We start from the raw sequence: 18,969 nt of genomic DNA, 5'->3' as shown, positions 1-18,969 counted from the left end.
TCTTTTGCTTCAATCCTGTATTTCTTGACGGAACTTGAAATTAAAATGGTATGCACATGACCAATTAAATCTACTGCAGCTACGTGGGGAATACTGACAAGAAGAGTTTTTTCTTTTATTCCCTCTTATTTTAAAAGTATTTTTAAGTGAAAAGGGCAGCATCATTTTTAGAGTTTATTGAGAACTTCAAATATCTAGTCCCCAGAAGCAAGATTCATCATGAGGAGTATCTAAGGCCTAACCGAGTTTTCAAAATAGTGCCCACATATACCGTACTTGTTGAACAAATTCAGATTTATTGAAAGTAAACATTTACATTGGCTACAATGTTAGAACTATTACAAAGCTGGATAAAAGAGGCTTAAGTAGCAATAGAAAGCAAGTGCAGTAAAAAGTGAATAGAGAAAATATTTGGCCTTAGTGATCTTTTGGCAGTATTTACATTATGTACATATTGTTAAATATTTATAATAACTCTAAGGCACCAAAGGCTGACGAGCAGGTTGCAATACTATTTTGTGCACAAAAGTCAAGAAATTTATTGTAAAGAAGGCTGTGGAATTAAAGAAACATAGGCATATCTTAATGTTTACATAAAGGAGTGGCTGCGTTTTTAAAATCTCAAATGACACAATAAATATCGGGCAGATTGAAGAAATTATTTTTAGAACATTAAATTATGTTGACTATGTAAATAAGCACTATTTTTTACTGACTTGCTGGTAAATGTGTAATGTAATCTATTCTTCAACACAGCTTTTTCACACTCATGGATAAGGTATGTTTTGTCTAAAAACTACTTGAAATTCCTTTGAACTACAAAAACTTATCCTAATATATCAGAGTGTATACAAAATTCCCAAGAAAAATTTACTGGGTAATAATATACATCAAATTTATATATAATCTGACAAAAATTTAGCAGGCATTCAAGAATACTTGAATATTCAGTCTGCCATTCTGGCACAGCAGTTGGGTATTTTAATCCTTTAACTGTTTAGGGTGGGCAATTCTTTGTGGCTTCAGGTGAAAGGACATAAAATTGGCCCACATAGAAAACCAATCCTAAAGGGAACTAATTATTTTCAAATTTTGCAACTTGAAACCCCTTCACTTACTCATTGGGCGATAACTATGTTATTCATCACCGGTGATTGAAATATCCATATTACTGTATTGTCAAGAGGTAATCGACAACATAGATCTAGCATGGTCTTGACTGTCATATTATTTGATGACTTCTATTTGTAAAATTTTATTTGATCCTTATACTGGAAACCCAAACTTATCTTGACAAACAGTCTATCATTTGTCTTGAGGTAGTGTAATAATGAAGAATTCAGCAGGACAATAGAATAACATCATAATATTTTAAAAATGTGCTTCAAGTGCCACCATGAAATCCATATATTTAGATGGTAGACAGTCCAAGGTTGAATGGCCCTTCATGACGTATTAAATCACTATCTGATGAAGTCATCCAGACTTTAACAAGGATGATGAGGTCTTCCTTAGAACTTTCTGAAACCCCATGCCCTAAGGCAAGTTATGGTATTACGGTACAAAGTACTGAAAAAATTCTTTCAGTGATAATAAGATTCATAGACTTACATATTAAAAATTTCCTTTCTTTTAGCTAAGGGGAGAATAATTGAGGGATTTCTTCCCTAAACTCTTAAATTTTTCAATGAGAAATATCCATAGCATTAACAATAGTTTGAGTAGGTTTCTTATATCACACAGTATTTGAGAGTGAATTTAAGGATGTGGCACTCTTATATTTAAATTTTAAATTTAGAAACCACCTTCAAATCCAACATTTGACTGAGATTTGCTGAGCAACAAAATAAAAATCATTTTAACATAACGCAATATAAGGCACCAAAGTACCTTACCATAATGTATTCTACAGCACTAGGTTATATGTATATTATTACTTTTTCTCTTCTCGAATGTTCAATCATTTTCTTCTCTTTTTAAATACAGTGGACAATGAAAGAGGACAAATTATTCATAGTGAAATGTTTACAAAATCAGTAATGCAGGAAAAAAAGTAGAACTAATAAATTAAGGCTCTTCTTCTCCCACTTGAAGAATGAAAATAAATGATTGCCTTTGCTCAGTGGGTTAATATTAAGTAGTAATGACTACATAATTAGTATAACTATTACAAAGAATCAGTGAACAGACTTCAAATGATTATAGAAGTACAATACAATATCACATGTTTGGAATTATCAAATAAATCAAAAGATAATATCTTAATGAGGTAACTGAATCAAGGCATGATGATAATGTTTAAACTTCTAAATTTTAAGGACCTGCTTGCATTCTGAAAGCATGATATTCATCTCCTAATGGGTATTGAAATTAGATTCGTTAGAAATAAACATCAGTTTACTATAGTATTCCCAATATCAAAAGTCCAATGAGAAGACTGGCTTTATTTTTAGAATACAGGCTTAAAAAGTTCTGACAATTTTTCAAAACAAACTAAAATCTGTCATTCTGCATTGCAAAAGCATTCAATTATTATGAGAAGACATCTTACTATCATAAAAGATGTCTATTATTTATAATATTTAGTGGACATTAAAACTATCAATTACTTTCCTTGCTCTGACAGATGAATCTACTTTTATTCTTAAGTTGACAGCAGAAGTTTGTATTATAATGTTTTGTCTCCCCTAAATAGTCTCCCTTGAGTCCTCCAAACTACCCTTCCAGTTCAGATTCTAATACTATACTCCTTACAGGTCACTCAACTGTTGAGTAAATCCTTAGTGGATTAGTGGTTTTTAAATTATGCTTGGAGGCACTTTAAAGAGTTTTTGGAGGTGCCTCAGTGGTCCTAGTGGCCAAACACATGGGGTTTCAAGATTTCAATTTCCAAATCCTACTATTACATCCTCATATTTATGTCATAGATACATGAATGTCCCACAAAATTAATTTGAAAATGTAATTTTGTTGCTTTAAAATATTTTTAAAACACAGTAAAGGGATTTGGGAGACTTGGGAGTCTTGGCAGAAAAAAGCAAGGAGTCCTCTTGTCTCATGTAAAGTCTTCAAATATTTGGTCACAGAACTGAATAAGATACTGTGGCCCTACCACACCAATATTATTCCTCAGTCTGGCCTTGAGTTCAGAGGCACAAGTCAAAACAGATCAATGTTTTAGGTGGATCCTATCACAATGATTAATATCCCTTCAAGTGTATTTTTGCAGAAATAAGTGGCATATCAATTATTTACAATATAAGAAAACAAACAATTAGTAAATTCTTCCTAGATAGCAATCCTTAACAATGTGTATGACCTTTGTTCTCACCTTTTATACCAAAGGGAACAAGCACAGAATTTATATTACACTTGCAAATGAGCATACATTTTTATTTTTTCTTTCTAAATAAATTAGAGTCAGATATGAGCCTTGATTCAGGGTTTGAAAAGAGTGGCAGACTTGCTAATTAAACTGCTCTCATGAATGGCCTTATTCCAAAAACATCATATAGGAAAAGAAACACTGTCAATTAAAAATCGTAATGAATAAGAACTTAGGTCCCCCAAAAATAGTAATGATTTTGATGCGCACATGACTCTTGAAAAGAGAATGCTGAGAGCTGGTGTTATTGTTCTCTATATAAACTTATTCATGTTCTTTTAATATAAAAGAAACTTCAAAGTTTGTCTTCTTTCTCAATATGAAAAAAAAATAAGCAGAGGTATTAGATGAAAAATATAAAAATGCTGGTGTGGTACAAATAAATGTAAAAAACGTTCCACAGTAGGAAATAAAAATATATATACTGCTGTTTTAAATTCTGAGGCCTTTCTTTTAAACATATTATCATTTGAATAAAGATGTTCCCCAAATTATAATATTATAAAGAGTTAAATTTTAACTGAAGGGAAAATTCTTTAAACAAATAGAAAACTTGCTTGCAAATATTTTCAGTGAATGAGCAGTGGTGAATTTGGCTCATATCTTGGTTTATGTCCAGAGAGAATATTATTTTCTTACTGAACATTATTTTCTTTCCATTGAATGAGAACAGAATTGTGGAGCTGCGCCATCTCTGTTGTTAAAATACATGTATGTGTACATACACACATATATGCACGATCATACATTTTGATGCATGAATCTATAGATATGTAAATTACATACTTTTGGGCAAAGCACTGTATCTAAGACCTAATTATTTTTGTATATGCAAAAGTAACAGATTAGGAGACATCCCTCCCCAAAACATTCGAATGTTGATACCGCTAATTATATAGCACATCAGAATGTGCAAACATTACACTTATTGAAAAGTATCTTATAGATTTAGACGCCATTATAAAATGCTTTCAGTTCTATTTTTGTACCCTAAGATGTCGGTATATAATACCAAATTTCCAATTAAAGAGTTTAATATAAAAATATCAGCACAAAACTGTTTTTTCAATCTGTTTATTGTGTGAGGAACCCAAACTTCAGTTTAAGTGCTGTTGTAATTTTATTACTAGATTCCATAACCCTACAATTGATAAATTTTATACCATTTTAGGTATTTAATGAGAAACTTAGAAATACTAAGAAAAAAATCAGTATTCAAAGGGTTAATTTTGTTTATAATAACAATAAATTATTTTATCCTCTTCTTCAGTTCAAAATCCAGCTTTGAACCCGAGGAAGGCTTTCAAATCATGTTAATTAAATGGTGGTCCTTTAACCAGTAGCAGTTTGATTACCAATTACTCGAAGGATCTCTTTGTGAATGCCTCCTTCTTGTGTGTTAATATTTGTGTCTCCCACTTGGCCATCTTCGTAGCTAAAACACAAGACACAGAAACATAAAACATTCGAAAAGAAGAAACATTCAAAAACATCCCCAAAGCATTTAAGACAGCTTAGAAATGCTGTCTGGTGCCTAAAGTACAGCCCAAGGGAATCAAGAGCAAGAGACAGTTGCTTCTCCGTTGTGTTTAATAATGTGCTCACATTACTGAACACATGATTATTCTATGTCATGCCCTGATTTGACCCTTCCTTTTTAATTTTAACTTTTTAACCCCACATAAAGCATTGCCTGAGATGCGGGAAGCACCCCAGTGTCTTTGGCTGTGCAAACATTTTTCACAGCAGTTGTTATATGAAGCCTGCTGAGAAAGAACATACTGACTTCAGTTTTATGTTCCTTGGGTTCTGGACTTCTTAACTCCACTCCTACTTCAATCATTTCTTTATTTTCTGATCAGTGACACTCTCAGAAAAATCACTTCACTTTCCACCATTGCTCCTTTCCACCATTGCTCCTTTGGCATTCCTGCCTTCTAATTATTATTCTGTTGTAATCAGTGCTGCATTTTTTTTTATCACTGGCTGCTCTATTTAGTCTGACTACAACAATATTCTTATTTATGCTGGTACTACACACAAGAATGCCAGTCTGCTAAGTTTAGCTAAGCAATAGAAGTGAAAATATAACATTAAAGGACAGCAATTACTAAGTCCTTTAGAAAGAAGTAATTACATTTTAGATGATAATTCATTTCCTCAAATAAACTTACTTGGGCAATAAGAATTTCCCAAGAATGAATTTTTAAACTTCCATGATAATATTCAGAGTAGAATAGGTGATGAATTAATTTTACTTCATAAAAATGACTTCAAGACAGAAGCTTTAGAGAAGTGGTAATTACTTCAAAATAGATAACCAGGGGTGTAAGCATAGTGTCTCAAAGATTAATGTGTGCCACTGTCTTTTCCTCACCATGCTTAAATTCTCCTGAAATAGCACAATACAGAAAAATGAAATAGATGACATATAACAATGAGAACTTAGGTCCTTACATAATCAACTACTTAAAAACCTAGTGATAGTTGCATCTATATCGAGTTTAAACTCCTAAGAAGTAGCCCAGGGTTGCCTACTTGGTTAATTTTTACCATGCAAATACACACACACATACATATACATAAGGCACCCAATGGTGAGACATTATTGTAAAAAAAAGAATGGGATATGTGGTACAAAGCCCAGGTGTAATTATCTTCTCAGGAGTTCAAACAATAAGTGCTCTGTTACAAACTAGAGAATGTGTAAAGTGAAATGCTTTAGACCTAGATCTAATCGGGTGTTTTGTAGCAAACTGTGTAAAGACATATTTTATTGGGCACGTAAAATATGTTAGCCTGCTTTTTGTATAAATCCAGCCTACTCACTGGACCAAGGGTAAGCTAAGCCATCCATAATTCTGAGCCAAGGCTGGGGAAGCAACCTGGCTTGCAGGCTTGGCCCAAATGAGATAATGGTGTTTTATCAAACCAACTGGCCTAGCTCCTCTAGGATACAGAATATGGAAAACAAAAGAGACTGACAAAAAGAGAATGAACCAGACACAAAGGAAACCATAGTGCTTTGAGAGAAGTGGGAAGAGTGGCAGGTCTTAGAACTGCTTTGGTTCTTGATGGCTTTCCAATTTCTGATACCAGTCCACCATGTATCTCCATCCTAAGTTTCCTAATAGGTGTTTATATAAGATATTTTCAGCTTAATAGATACCAGCCTACATATTACCATCTCTATTCTTTTCAATTTAAAGTTGACCTTGATTAAGGTAATACATTAAAACTTCTCATTTTTTCCTCAACCCACTGCAATCATTCTTCAGATCCTACTACTCTACTGAAAAGTATGGACAATGGTTGCCCATGGCCTCCTAGCTGATAAATTCAGGAGATTGTATCTGCTATGTCTGCAGCATGTGATACAGCTGACTGCTCTTTTTCTTAAAGCTATATCATCTCTTCCCTCCCTAGTTGGCCCTTTGATTATTAATTCTCAGTCTCTTTCATTGCATTCTCTTCCCTGGCCTCCCATTTCAATGCTGGTTTTATCCACAATTCCCTCCTCAGTGCTCCCTCTTTTTATGATATGCAAACTCACTTTACTTTAGTCTGTCCCATTGTTGTAACTATCACCCACATGCTGATTCCTAAAACTGTATCTCCAGTCCTTACATCTTTCCCTAACTATAAATTTCCTACAGAAATCACAGAGGTGGTATATCCAAAGCTGAACTTAACTTCTTAATTCAAAACTGACTGCTCTTTTCTACTCTGTCAATATCTCAATTTGAACTACCATCATCTGCCCACCCTACCAACAAGAAAACTTCAGTCATTCTTGGTTAATTCCACGTGTGCAAATCCAATACATCATCAAGTTACGTTGCTTCCATTTCCTTAGTTATTCCCACTTGCATCTTCTCTCCATCTAATACCATCACCTTCGTTTAGGCATTCATTATCATTCATCTAAACGGGTGATTTTCAAGTGGCAGGTTGTGTATAGTTAGCAGGCTTTGAAATGAGGTTGTCCAGGCTAGCATTTCCCAGTGAAATTAGAATAAAGTAGGACAGAGAGTATTGACTGCACCACACAAAGTAAGGTTGTTCTTTCCCAAGTCACAATGTCAAATTCATTTCTTTCTGTAGTGAGAAACACTGACCTAGACTATTGTAATAACATTATAACTAATAACATCATAACTTTCTAGCTCTATACTTATCCCCCCATCCCTCCTACAAGACTATTCTCTGCCCTGCTAGAGTGATGCAAATGGCCTTCACTTCACTTGCAGAACAAGATCCAATGTCACTGGCATGGCACACCTGGGTCCTTCATAATCCAAACCTAAACTTCTTCTCTAGTCATGACCCATCACTCCCCCCTCACTCTATTTCCCAAACGGAAGGGTTTGCTACATCCAAGTATTACACATTCATCGACACTTAAAAAGCATTTGAAGTTAATGGAGAGGAGATGAGACTCACATTCTTTAAATAAACTATAATAATTTATAGAAAGAACACAGGAGGAGGAGAGAATAAAGAGCAAGAGTGAGAGATTGAGATTAAAAGTATTAAGAAAAATGCTTATTTTTCCATTGTCTATTAAACCCATAAGGAAACACAACAGCTGCGGGCTGAAGGATAAAATCAGTCAAAGGCATTCAGGTGTCTTAAATTATGAAGCATATATAATAATAAAGGTAAAACCAACTACCATTTGAATTGGTCAACCAGCAGGGCTTAGATAAATGAATTACTAGTGGCATTAAGACATTTATTACAATATAGCATACAGACTATTTTGCAGCTATTTATTAGTATTGCAGACAAACACTAAGTTGTTAATATAACACTGAAGTTCACTTACGTCCAGGCAGCAACAAAATTTTAAAAAAGAAATACAGCAAGAATGCTATCAATAGGGAAATGATACACTTGACTGGGGTTTTCTACGGAAGGAAAAATGAAACCATCTAAAAGAAGACAAAAAATACTTATGTTCCTAGGAGTATAAAAAGATTACTGAAATTTTAATAAATAATAAACCAATTTGCTTTAAAAGCTATGAGGCAATAGATGGAATTTGGCTATCTGGAACTCTCTTGGGTATGTTAGGAAATTTCATGGACAAAAACTTAAATGTATTGGCAACCTTTATTTTCAAACTGATTATAGCAGCTCTGTGACAGTTTTAAGATTGGTTCACATACATTTGTTTTCTGACTCCCTAAATCTGGAAGCCAGAAATGATAGCACTGTTTTTCATTAGTCACAGAGAGGAGAAATTCACTGTGAACTGAATGATATGCAGCACTTCTCCAAAGTTCTTGTAAGAAATCTGATGCTGTAGTGTACTGTCTGCTTCATAACCCGTGCATAAATCTGTCTTTTAATTTACAACATTCAGTCTTTTGTCATTGCTTTCATTCAATATGTATTAAGTGTTTCTGCACAACATGTAAGATTCCCAAACACGGACAGAATTTGCATTTTACTAGGGGAGATAATAGAGTTATGCAAATAACTGGAGGACAAGGCAGCCTGGGTGATACAAAGAAAGGGCAAGCAGAACTGAGAGTAAAGACAGAGATATCCTGTCTGAGTGGGACGCCGGGAGAGGCCCCACGGAAAAGACCATACAGTTAAGCCTGGAAAGATTGGCTAAAGGCTGAGCTGGTGAGAAAGCCAACCGTTCCTACTGACTGAGCAAAGGCACATTAGTGGGGAAAAGAATTCCAAGTTTTTTTCAAGAAACAGCTTGGATAATAATTTTATTCAATCAGTGGTTTGTATGGGTAACTGAAGTCAAGTCAGATGGGCATTATATTGCAGAATGCCATGTTTTTATTTGTTAATAACTATCAGCCTGTATGAGCAAGGAATAATCAAACTTTCCTTTTGGAAAAATAATGTGGTATAAATTGTATGATCTTATTAACCATAGCTAACTCTAAGTGGGAATATGATGGGTGATTGTCTCTCTTTCTGCTTACCTTTGATTTCAATTTCTGTACATTGAACAGGTATCACAGGTGTAATGATGGCAATGTTTAAAAAATCTGGCATTTTAAAAAACAGGTTAGGAGCAATGAAGAAATCAGAAGCATGGAAAATAACTAGTAACCTTTTGGTGTACTCTAGGGGAGAGAACGATACACACGGAAACAAAGGTGTTTGTAGAAGAAAACTGTGAAAAGATGTAACTGGGACCTGATGACTAGTGAGCAAGGAAAAAGGAATTGAAAACTACAGCAATAATGGGCTCCACTTTGTACATAATGATTTTAAGGTATTAGTGGACTTTGGGGGACAAAATATCCAGCAAGCAGTTATAAAATGGGCATTTCATTCATTCCTACGTATCTGCCAAGCACTATGCTAGGTACGCAAACACAAATGAGCTGTATAGTCCCTGACCTCAGGAGGTATACAGAGTTAATGGAGAAGACAATACATAAAAAAGAACAATCCAGCAATAAACACATGCCCAGGGTATTACATAGTAACAAAAGGGAGCAGCAAAAGGCATCAAGGGAAGCTTCTGGGAGGAGGGAAGACATACATTAAGATTTAAAAGAGGAGTGGGAATTAGATAAACAATATGAGGGAAGAAAATGGAAGAGAGAATCCAAGATTAATGGAGAAAGGAAAGAACAAGAGCACGGAGTGTGGAAATGCCAGCACACAGTTCAGGTTGTGCAGCATAACATCCTGGGGTGAGAAACAGCGGGCAGTGAAAAATGGTGGGCCATGCAGCTGGAGACTGGATCTCCTCCACCTTCAATGCAGTGGTATTGAAGGAAGAACAAAGCACCAAGGAATCAGTTGGTTCCCTTTGTAAAGGAGACTGGACTTCATCTTATAAGTAGTAAGCAGCTATCAAAGACTTTTAAGCAGGGGAGTGATGTGGCAGTTTCAATCTTGGAAAGAGATCTGGGTTAGAGACAGAGAAATTGGATTTATTATAGACTTGGGATAAAACAAAGCTCCCAGATCATATCAGCTTGATGTCACACAATTTATGTCACTGAGCCATGACTGAAATGTCCTATCTTTTAACTTCATAAATAAGCTGTCTCCTTGCTATGTTCCCATTCAAACACTGTGTATCTTTTCCAAAATCATGATGCAAAGTATCTCTTATTTCATGTAACAGCCATGATACAATTATTTTATAAATTTTTCTTGTAGCTACCTTTTTAGATATATTTCAAACTTTGACCTAAAATTAAAACAATACATATTCCAAAATATTTTCCTTTTTGTCTTCTTCTGTTCACTCATTAAAAATTTGCTGACAGGGGCTTCCCTGGTGGCGCAGTGGTTAAGAATCCGCCTGCCAATGCAGGGGACACGGGTTTGAGCCCTGGTCCAGGAAGATCCCACATGCCGCGGAGTAACTAAGCCCGTGCACCACAACTACTGAGCCAGCGCTCTAGAGCCCGTGAGCCACAACTACTGAGCCCACGTGCTGCAACTACTGAAGCCCACGTGCCTAGAGCCGTGCTCCGCAACAAGAGAAGCCCGCACACCACAACAAAGAGTAGCCCCCTGAGCGCAGCAAGGAAGACCCAACGCAGCCAAAAAATAAATTAAAAATAAAATAAAATAATTAAAAAAAAATTTGCTGACAAGCAGCTGTACATCAGGTACCGTGCAAGGTGATGCAGGGAACGCAGGACACTAAAAACACAAGAGTAGAAGTCTGCCTTTTAGGAGTTCAGTCTTGTGGAAGAGTCAGATACAATGAATAAACTGAATTTTAAATTGAAGTTCTGCACTGAGTTGTAGGAATACCAGGAAGAGAGATTAATTTTGATCAGGAGCTTCATAGAAGAGGTGGTATTTGAGCTAGACCTTAAAAGATAGAATAGACTTTAGATAGGAATTCCTGAAATTTATTTAGCACCGACATCTGCTTGACTCAAGAACCTGAAAATACCCCGCATCACTTTTCTGCAGATTGTCTTGTTTTATTTGGTCCTTCCTGCTCCTAAATTTCTGAACTTCCTGAAATATTTTGAGAAATATATACCTTAAATCGACGTAATAGAGAAAATATGGAAACGATTCATTTGCAGATCTGCCTGCTCTAAATCAAAGAACCACTAAAGCATTAAACATGTAGGTTGCAACACCAGATAAGCCAGATACAAAGACCTGGCGGTTCTTAACCTTTCCTTGGTCCCAAACAGTTGAGGGAGAAGACACATTCCTATCTCTATGAGTTTTCACTATGGCAGTGGTGGGGGCAGTGTAGCATGGGGTGCCCATGGCACTAGATACACCTAATCTGTTAACCTGTCAAATCATCAATTACCTTCTCTTGGATTTTATTATTTATTCCTATTTATGGAAAATACCAACAGTAAGTTTTCCTCTCTAGCTTTAAAATCCCCATTTCATAACATTTTTGTTGTATATGACTAGAGCACCATACGTCTATGTGGTTTTCACACCCCCTGTGAAACTTCTGGCCCTTTTAAAAATAGCTGCCTTATTTCTACATATTGACCTTAATGTGTTTGTACACCTGTCTCAAGGTCAGTAACGAAATCAAGCTCCAGCGACAATTCCTAGACCCTCAGAACTGTCTGGAATCTGTTCTTAACATCTGAATTATTACCTTTTGCCTGAAGCACTTATATTTGATTAAGTTTATTCATTTTTGGAGTTTTCCAACAATTTTTTTTCAAACTTCTTATTCTCTTATTTTTTCCTAACAGATATCTTCCTTGAAATTTTACTTTTAATTTTTTCTGATACCTGTTCTAAAGTTTCCCCCATTTTTCTCTCATTCTCTGTTATTGTTTACTTATTGGGAAGAATGTGATTAGGATATTATATGACTGTTTTATTTATTTATTTAATTTTATACATTTTATTATCTCCACTCTGGAAATCAGATTAGCATAGAATTTATAAAATTTTTAATATTTTCAGTTAGTAACAGATAAAAAGGAGGCCTCACCAATTTATATCCTAGTCATCAGGCAAAGCATCTAACTTTAGAGATCATATAATGTGGTAAACAAAAGAAAGGATGAAATAAGAATAGAAATTGAGTTTCTGTCTGATTATGGTATATTTGTGATAACTCACTTCTTTCTCCTCAATTTATTCGTTTCCTAGATAGTGCCATTCACCAGGGAGGCACATCACTAGCAGAACTCTGTGATTATATCTTTTATAAAGAAAAAAAACTGATGGTTGTAATTAAAATGTACATTACTGAATGGATTCTCCTTTTCATGTGTTTTGAATCTTATCAATTTTCCTTAATTAGTTCCTTCTCTCCTGAGGGAGCAGGAAAAAATGATGAAGTCTCATTTGTGTTTATAAAGGAATGAAAATCATTACCTTAATAGAATTTTTTCCTTTGCATTATTTGGAAAGTATCTGAGTGTACTGAAGGCTTTTTCTTCTCTTTTCTTCAGATGGTCTTTCCTCCCTCTTTTCTTATGAAATATAGAAATCCTTCTCTCCAGTCAACACACACATACACACACCCACACATATACCTCCACTGATTTAGTTTACATATAATTTATGTAAAACTGCAAAGAAATAATACTAGAAATGTTTACTGCCTACTTCCATATCTAATGTTATTTAGCTCAACAACTATGAATTTTAGCAAGACGCTAAAAGGAGCAGATTAACTGATTAACGACAAGCTAAGGAAAGGCCTCTGGAGTTACTTTTCCATGGAAATCTCCAGCTCACACAATGAAATAACTTTGTGATTGGAGGTGTCTTTTGGAAGGCTGACCTTCTAACAATGGATAAGAGTCAAGATGAGCAAGAAAGAAGAAGGGAAAATATATTCAATGAGTGCCTTTCAGTGGAGACCTGCACTGTGCTATACCTTAATCTGAATCATAACCTTAAAAAGCAGACAGCTATCCTGGGAGCCTCCAGAGCCATGGTTGTACACTTCTCTACCTTGCCTTCTGCCCCAGGAGGGTGACTTCTATGGACTTGGTCAATATGCTCCCTTGCCCTCTAGTTTCTGGTAGAGTTTGGCCAATGGGGAGGGTGAAGTCAAGGTTTTGCTTGGTTCCAGCCCCACAAGGTCACCTTGGGCTGCCTACGTCCCTGAACTGAAGGCCATGACTCCTGTCAAAGCTGATGAACTAGAAGTGGCTCTCCTACCAGGTTCTGATAACTGCTTCTTATTCTTATCTTTTTGGACCTGAGGATGTATAATAGCTCTGGTGCTACTAGATCCAGGTTACTGTACTAGACCTATGATTTCCCGATAATCACACTTTTGTAAGTGATCTAACTGTGAATGATAGAAATTATCACGTTTCTTAAGGGCCAGTGGTTTCCTGTTGGGATTCTAACTGATACCGGTATATTGTTCTACTGTATCTATTGATGATGTTATATTGCGTCTACTGAGGAAGCTTAGAGAGGTTATACAGCTTGGCTAATGTCACCTCACTAATAACTGGTGAGCCTAGACACAAACTGTCTGATCAAAAGCAGCAGGGTTCTTTTTACTATACTCATTGCTGTCTTGCCACTAAGAATGAAATCTATAGGTATGTATATGTCTCATACTATGTAATCTGTATATTAATATGTAACGTAAACACAAAAGATAGATACATACATAATATATAAATCTGGATCATAAGAAAGTCACACTTTTCAGACCAACCAAAAGAAAACCAGGCAGTTCATAAAATTTTCATTGTGAACCGTCAGTCAATAAGCTAATAGATCAAATGCTGCAGATGTAGCATGCTCCAGCTATGCTGTATATTGAAGTAATCATGATACAGTCATTTTGACATGGCTTATAAAACAAGTCAGTGCATTTATCCAGCTTCTTTTTAGAAAGCTACATAAACGTACAAAACAGATATACTCAACTCTTCCTTGAGGTCCTTTCTGTAACAGGACTGTGGATGAGGAAGGCTCAGGCATGGGAAAAAGTTGAGAGTTAAGCAAGGTGGGTAAAAATCAGACAGATCTACTGCACTCATTTACTTAGGGAAGAAAAATACCACTCTTGTATTTTGATGCAGCTCTTATGCTATAGCTGTGTCAAAAAATCCACATTAACATGCCCTGAATTGCCAACCTATATCATATGGAATGCAGATCAACTTTTTATAGGAAGAAGACTTTCTCATTATTGTTTTCCTCATTCCCAGTTCCAATATTTTTTTAAATCTATAAATAATATATGTGTATATATATGTGTGTGTATATATCTATCTAGATACATATAAGATCTGTATGTATGTATATATACACTTATATACACATGTATACATACATACACACAGATAGTGGTTAAAGAGACCATGTTTTTCTTCAATTCTTCTAAGTTAATAGCATTTAAACACCCCCGTTTTTCACAGCTTATTAAAATAAAACAAAAACATTGAGTTGATGAGAAAATACCTGTCTGCTATATTTTGGCAGCTAAAGTGACCAAACAATAACGTAGTCACTACTACCTCATTTATGGAGAAGACAGTAACACAGGATTTTGAGTTTTTACACTTACACAAAAAAGAATCGTGTGCAGACATGATCAGTATTTGGGACGACCCAGATCTCTCCATGTTTGTGCAGGTCAGGTGAGGTGATCACTGTAAATGGAAGAGAAAATTAAAGAACTATTTATTCTAAGTTACTATATCCCTTCTCTTAGAAATCTAAAAGCAAAAATGCATGCACAAATTAACATATGAAAAATGTTTCTCTCACCTTATTAAGCTATCAAGAAATGTAAATAAAAACAGTGAAATGCCAAGTAACAATTTTATGTCTGGAACACTATTAGCATAACAATAGGAAGGAAATCACTTTTGTGTTATGGTGGCAAATAGGTCCTGACTTGGGAACTATGTAGAAAGCAACTTAGAGGCCTCTATAACCAACAAACGTTGAAAACTTGAAAGACAGCAAACAGTGGCTACTGAAACTCCCAACACAAGAAGAAAAAAATGAACTTTTAGCCAAAGTCAGATTTTAAAGCAAGAACAAAGGAAAGTATATGACCTTGCAAATCACCTATCAATTTTCTGTCCTAAGTTCAGAATTGAAGAATAATTTCAGTGTAGGAACGAGAAAGACCTACTGGGTTATCTACTCAGCACTTGGTTCATCTTTCAGATTTTTTATGGTATTATGCATTCAGAAACCAACATAAAGAGGAAGGGGTATATTAACAAAAGAGATAAGCAATACTTGATCAGAAAGAGATAATTACCCTTCTGAAATATCTGCCAAGAATAAAATATAGCACTATTTGAATTCTTGCCAATTCTGCTTTTTGGTTTTAACCTTTATGATCTCTGTTGTTGTGTATTTTCCATTTGTGCCCTTAGAGATGGTCATAAGGAATAAAGCTTTCACTAGTCCATTGTGAGCATTTTGTAAACATACTTCAACTCTTAAATACAGATAAGAGAGATAATTAATGCTATGAGAATTGTAAAACTTTCAACTTACCTTCACATAAGGCTATGCATTTTAAGTTACGGCTTTGCAGGAACTGGGATTGCTGTCCTTTTTTCTGTGACTAAAGTCCAAAAAAATTTTAAAATTAGAGTAAAAATGGGACAGTCACTCAAGTGAAAAAAAAGAATCATCATTAAAAAGTAATAGTCACTAAGATAGCTCCAGAGGTTTAAAAAAGGCCTATCTCGACCAGCAGCAATATCCTTGAATTCTCTCTTAATGTCAATCTATATTTGTTATATCACTTAATTTCTGTACATAATCATAATTAAATTACTCTCAAAAATAAGCAAATTAAAAAATACTAAATTAAAGTTCAATAGCCTCACAACATAGAATTAGAACTCAAATTTATTTTTACCAGAAGTCTAGCATCTCTATTTAGAGGGAAACAAAATTAAAGTTGCATAATCTTTTCAAACATTAAAATGAATTATTCTAGATCATCTAACTACCCAAAACAAACCCATTTTTATAGCATCATTAAGCCACAGAGGTTTCAGAAACGTTTCATGTAGAAAATCTGGGGTTTTGTTTTTGTTTTCAGACACTAGACTAGCTATACTCCTTTTAAAAAAATCTAAAGTCACATTATTCATCAGATGGATTTTAATTTGTCCAGAAGGCTTGTTTTCTCTGAAACAACAAGGGATTTGTGCTTGCCCTTCTCTATGCCTGGAGTGTTCTTTCTCCCAGAGAGCCATATGGCTCGTGCACCCACCACCTATAGGTCTTTACTCAAATAGAACCTTCTCAGAGCATCCTTTCCTGATCACCCCATTTAAAAATTCCTTCGAGTTCCATCTTGCATCCCATAGCATTCAACATCCCTTTCCCCTGATATTTATCTGTAAGATTTACCACCAGCTAGCATTCTTTCTATCTAAATATATATTTAATTTATTTATATCCACTCAGAATGCAGACACCAAGAGGATTTGTCTATCGCTGATGATCACTGTAGCCCAATATCTAGGAGATCTGTCCAGCACTCTCGTAGAAGCTCAATACATACTTATTGAATATTTATTGAATAAAGGCATTTTAAGGTGAGTTTCATTCCTGTAGGAGTAATGACCACTTAAAATAATTCTGCAGATTTAAAAAGCCTGAGTATTTATCGAAGTCCTGCCAGCTAAGGGAGCTAAAGTTCACTCATCAGAGGCAGTCACCCGATTTGCTACAACACCTGTGATGCGTTGCTGTTTTTACTGCTTGAAGCTGGCTCATCCTTGGCTGACACCTTCTGCTTCTTGTTCATCCCTAAAAACATCAGCAAGATAATAATTTAGGGACAAAGCCATATGATGCAGCTCAAAATACAATCCATCTACACTGCAAAGTTCCACTTTAGGCAAAGGTTTGACAGCATCAGGCCACAGATCATCGCAAAGGGCTCCTGAAGGAGCAGCTGCTGTGCCCTGAGCAAGCAGGGTGGAAAGGTGGTGGGTTCTGGAAGTCCTGGTCAAGTTACAAAGTAGAAAATACAGTTTGTTTTTCTTTGCATTGAAAAGAAGGCTAGGACCTTCTTTTGCATAAAATTGATATAATCAGAATATTCTTAAAACTTGATTTTAAAAGGCGTTTAGGACCTAAATTTCATTCTTACCATCTGGTGACCAGAAGAAGATAAGGGGTGGAAAATATGAACAATTTCAGAAAAATATATTTATACTGCAACTTAACTTCATGCTCAATTCCTGTAGAATTTACTATTCCTCCTAATAAAGGAAAACTATTTAAGTCCTTTTGTCTATGATACTCACAAGTCTTACCTTACCCTGTTAATGCCATGGCTTTTTACTGTGAAATATTTCAGACAAAACAGAACTAAAATTCCTGTCTGTTTTAGAATAGGTAGATTTGTAGCTATAGTGTATTTAAAAATGCTCATCTACTATCCTGAAGTTGAGAAGCCTGTTTGTTTGTTGCTGTTTCAATAAAAGGCTTAATGAAAATGGGGCAAAGCCTATGGACCAAACTGCAAATGGTGTGGATGCAGGCACTTTCCAAGGCAGACATTCCCGCAAAGGGGCAGAAGTGGGTGCGGTCAAGCTGAGGAACAGGCGAAGGCTATTACGTGCAGAAAGACTGTTCTGCTCTCTAACTCCTAGACCTGAAGCCCTCCAAACCAAGTATGAAGCTACTTCAACGTACTGTAGAGGTTCTTACATTTTTTTTTTTTTTTCAGATCAAGGACACTGAAAGAATTGGATGAAAGCTTTTGACCCTCTTTCCAGACAAACATTCACACAGACAAATTTCACATTCATCTGAATCCCTCACAAACCTTTGCATGAACCCATCTAAGGAGTCAGTACACCTGTATAAGAAGCAGAAAATCACAGGACTTGATGATGTGTTGTGTTGTCCTTATCTACGCTGAGATTGTATTTATTAAAAATGGTTTGATATTACTTTTTTACTGTGTTCTGTTTTAATAAGATTTAGAGTCTGATTTAAGCTGATTCTGATCATCTTTCCCATTGAACTACATGATTTTATTTCCTATACTATCTTATTCTTCTGATATTTATTTTCCTAGCTTTATTTTGGCATACTGCATTTTCAAAGATCACTGCAACAATATTTCTCAACAGTATGTCTTTCTACAATGCGACTGTGCCATTCTTTCATCAGGAGATGGAGTCTAATTCCCCAGCCCCTGGATATGGAGGGGCTTGTGACTGCTTTGACCAATACTGTACATGGGAAGTGGTGCCACGTGAGTTTTGAGGCTGGGTCAGAAGAGGCATACAGAGCCCACCTGGTCCTCTTAGGACATGTGCTCTGGGAAAGGTCGAGGTGGAACACTGAGAAACCACTTGCTGTGGCTGAAAGAGCGTGACTTGGGCAAAAGAATCAGACAGGTAAGCCTGCTCAATGTTCTCCTAGTTATTAGATCTCTCTAAGTCTCCTTTTCTATAATATATGGATCTTAAGACTTACCATCCGGGCACCATGTGAACAACATCTCCTGAAGTTGTTTAATGGAATAATGTAACCCCACACAACACAAGCACATATGCAAAACCAACTATGCAGGTATATGAATATAAAAGCCTTTAAGTCTAAAGGGGAACTCACCAAACCCTGAGGTTGTTAGGAAAGGAGGAAAATTTTTCATTTGTTATTTT

At 35.6% G+C, this 18,969-nt stretch overlaps 1 protein-coding gene across 2 annotated transcripts in view; it reads right to left on the bottom strand.

Moving 5' to 3' along the window:
* Window positions 1-3,456: 3,456 nt before the first annotated feature.
* The window catches only part of PARP8 (poly(ADP-ribose) polymerase family member 8), a 183,843-nt gene continuing 168,330 nt past the window's right edge, over window positions 3,457-18,969 (bottom strand). The window contains exons 22-25 of one of the 2 annotated variants that reach the window (XM_055086549.1): window positions 17,022-17,095; window positions 15,824-15,893; window positions 14,874-14,958; window positions 3,457-4,820 (exon numbers count right to left, since the gene is read on the bottom strand). In XM_055086549.1, coding sequence (XP_054942524.1) covers window positions 4,718-4,820; window positions 14,874-14,958; window positions 15,824-15,893; window positions 17,022-17,095 — 332 coding nt within the window. In that variant the 3' untranslated portion in view covers window positions 3,457-4,717. The remainder of the gene's footprint in view (window positions 4,821-14,873; window positions 14,959-15,823; window positions 15,894-17,021; window positions 17,096-18,969) is intronic. The other variant, XM_024118514.3, reaches the window with a different exon arrangement.

The sequence above is a fragment of the Physeter macrocephalus genome, chromosome 8 (genome assembly GCF_002837175.3).
Source record: "Physeter macrocephalus isolate SW-GA chromosome 8, ASM283717v5, whole genome shotgun sequence".
Classification (NCBI taxonomy): domain Eukaryota; kingdom Metazoa; phylum Chordata; class Mammalia; order Artiodactyla; family Physeteridae; genus Physeter; species Physeter macrocephalus.
This window is presented reverse-complemented; position numbering and strand designations above follow the sequence as displayed.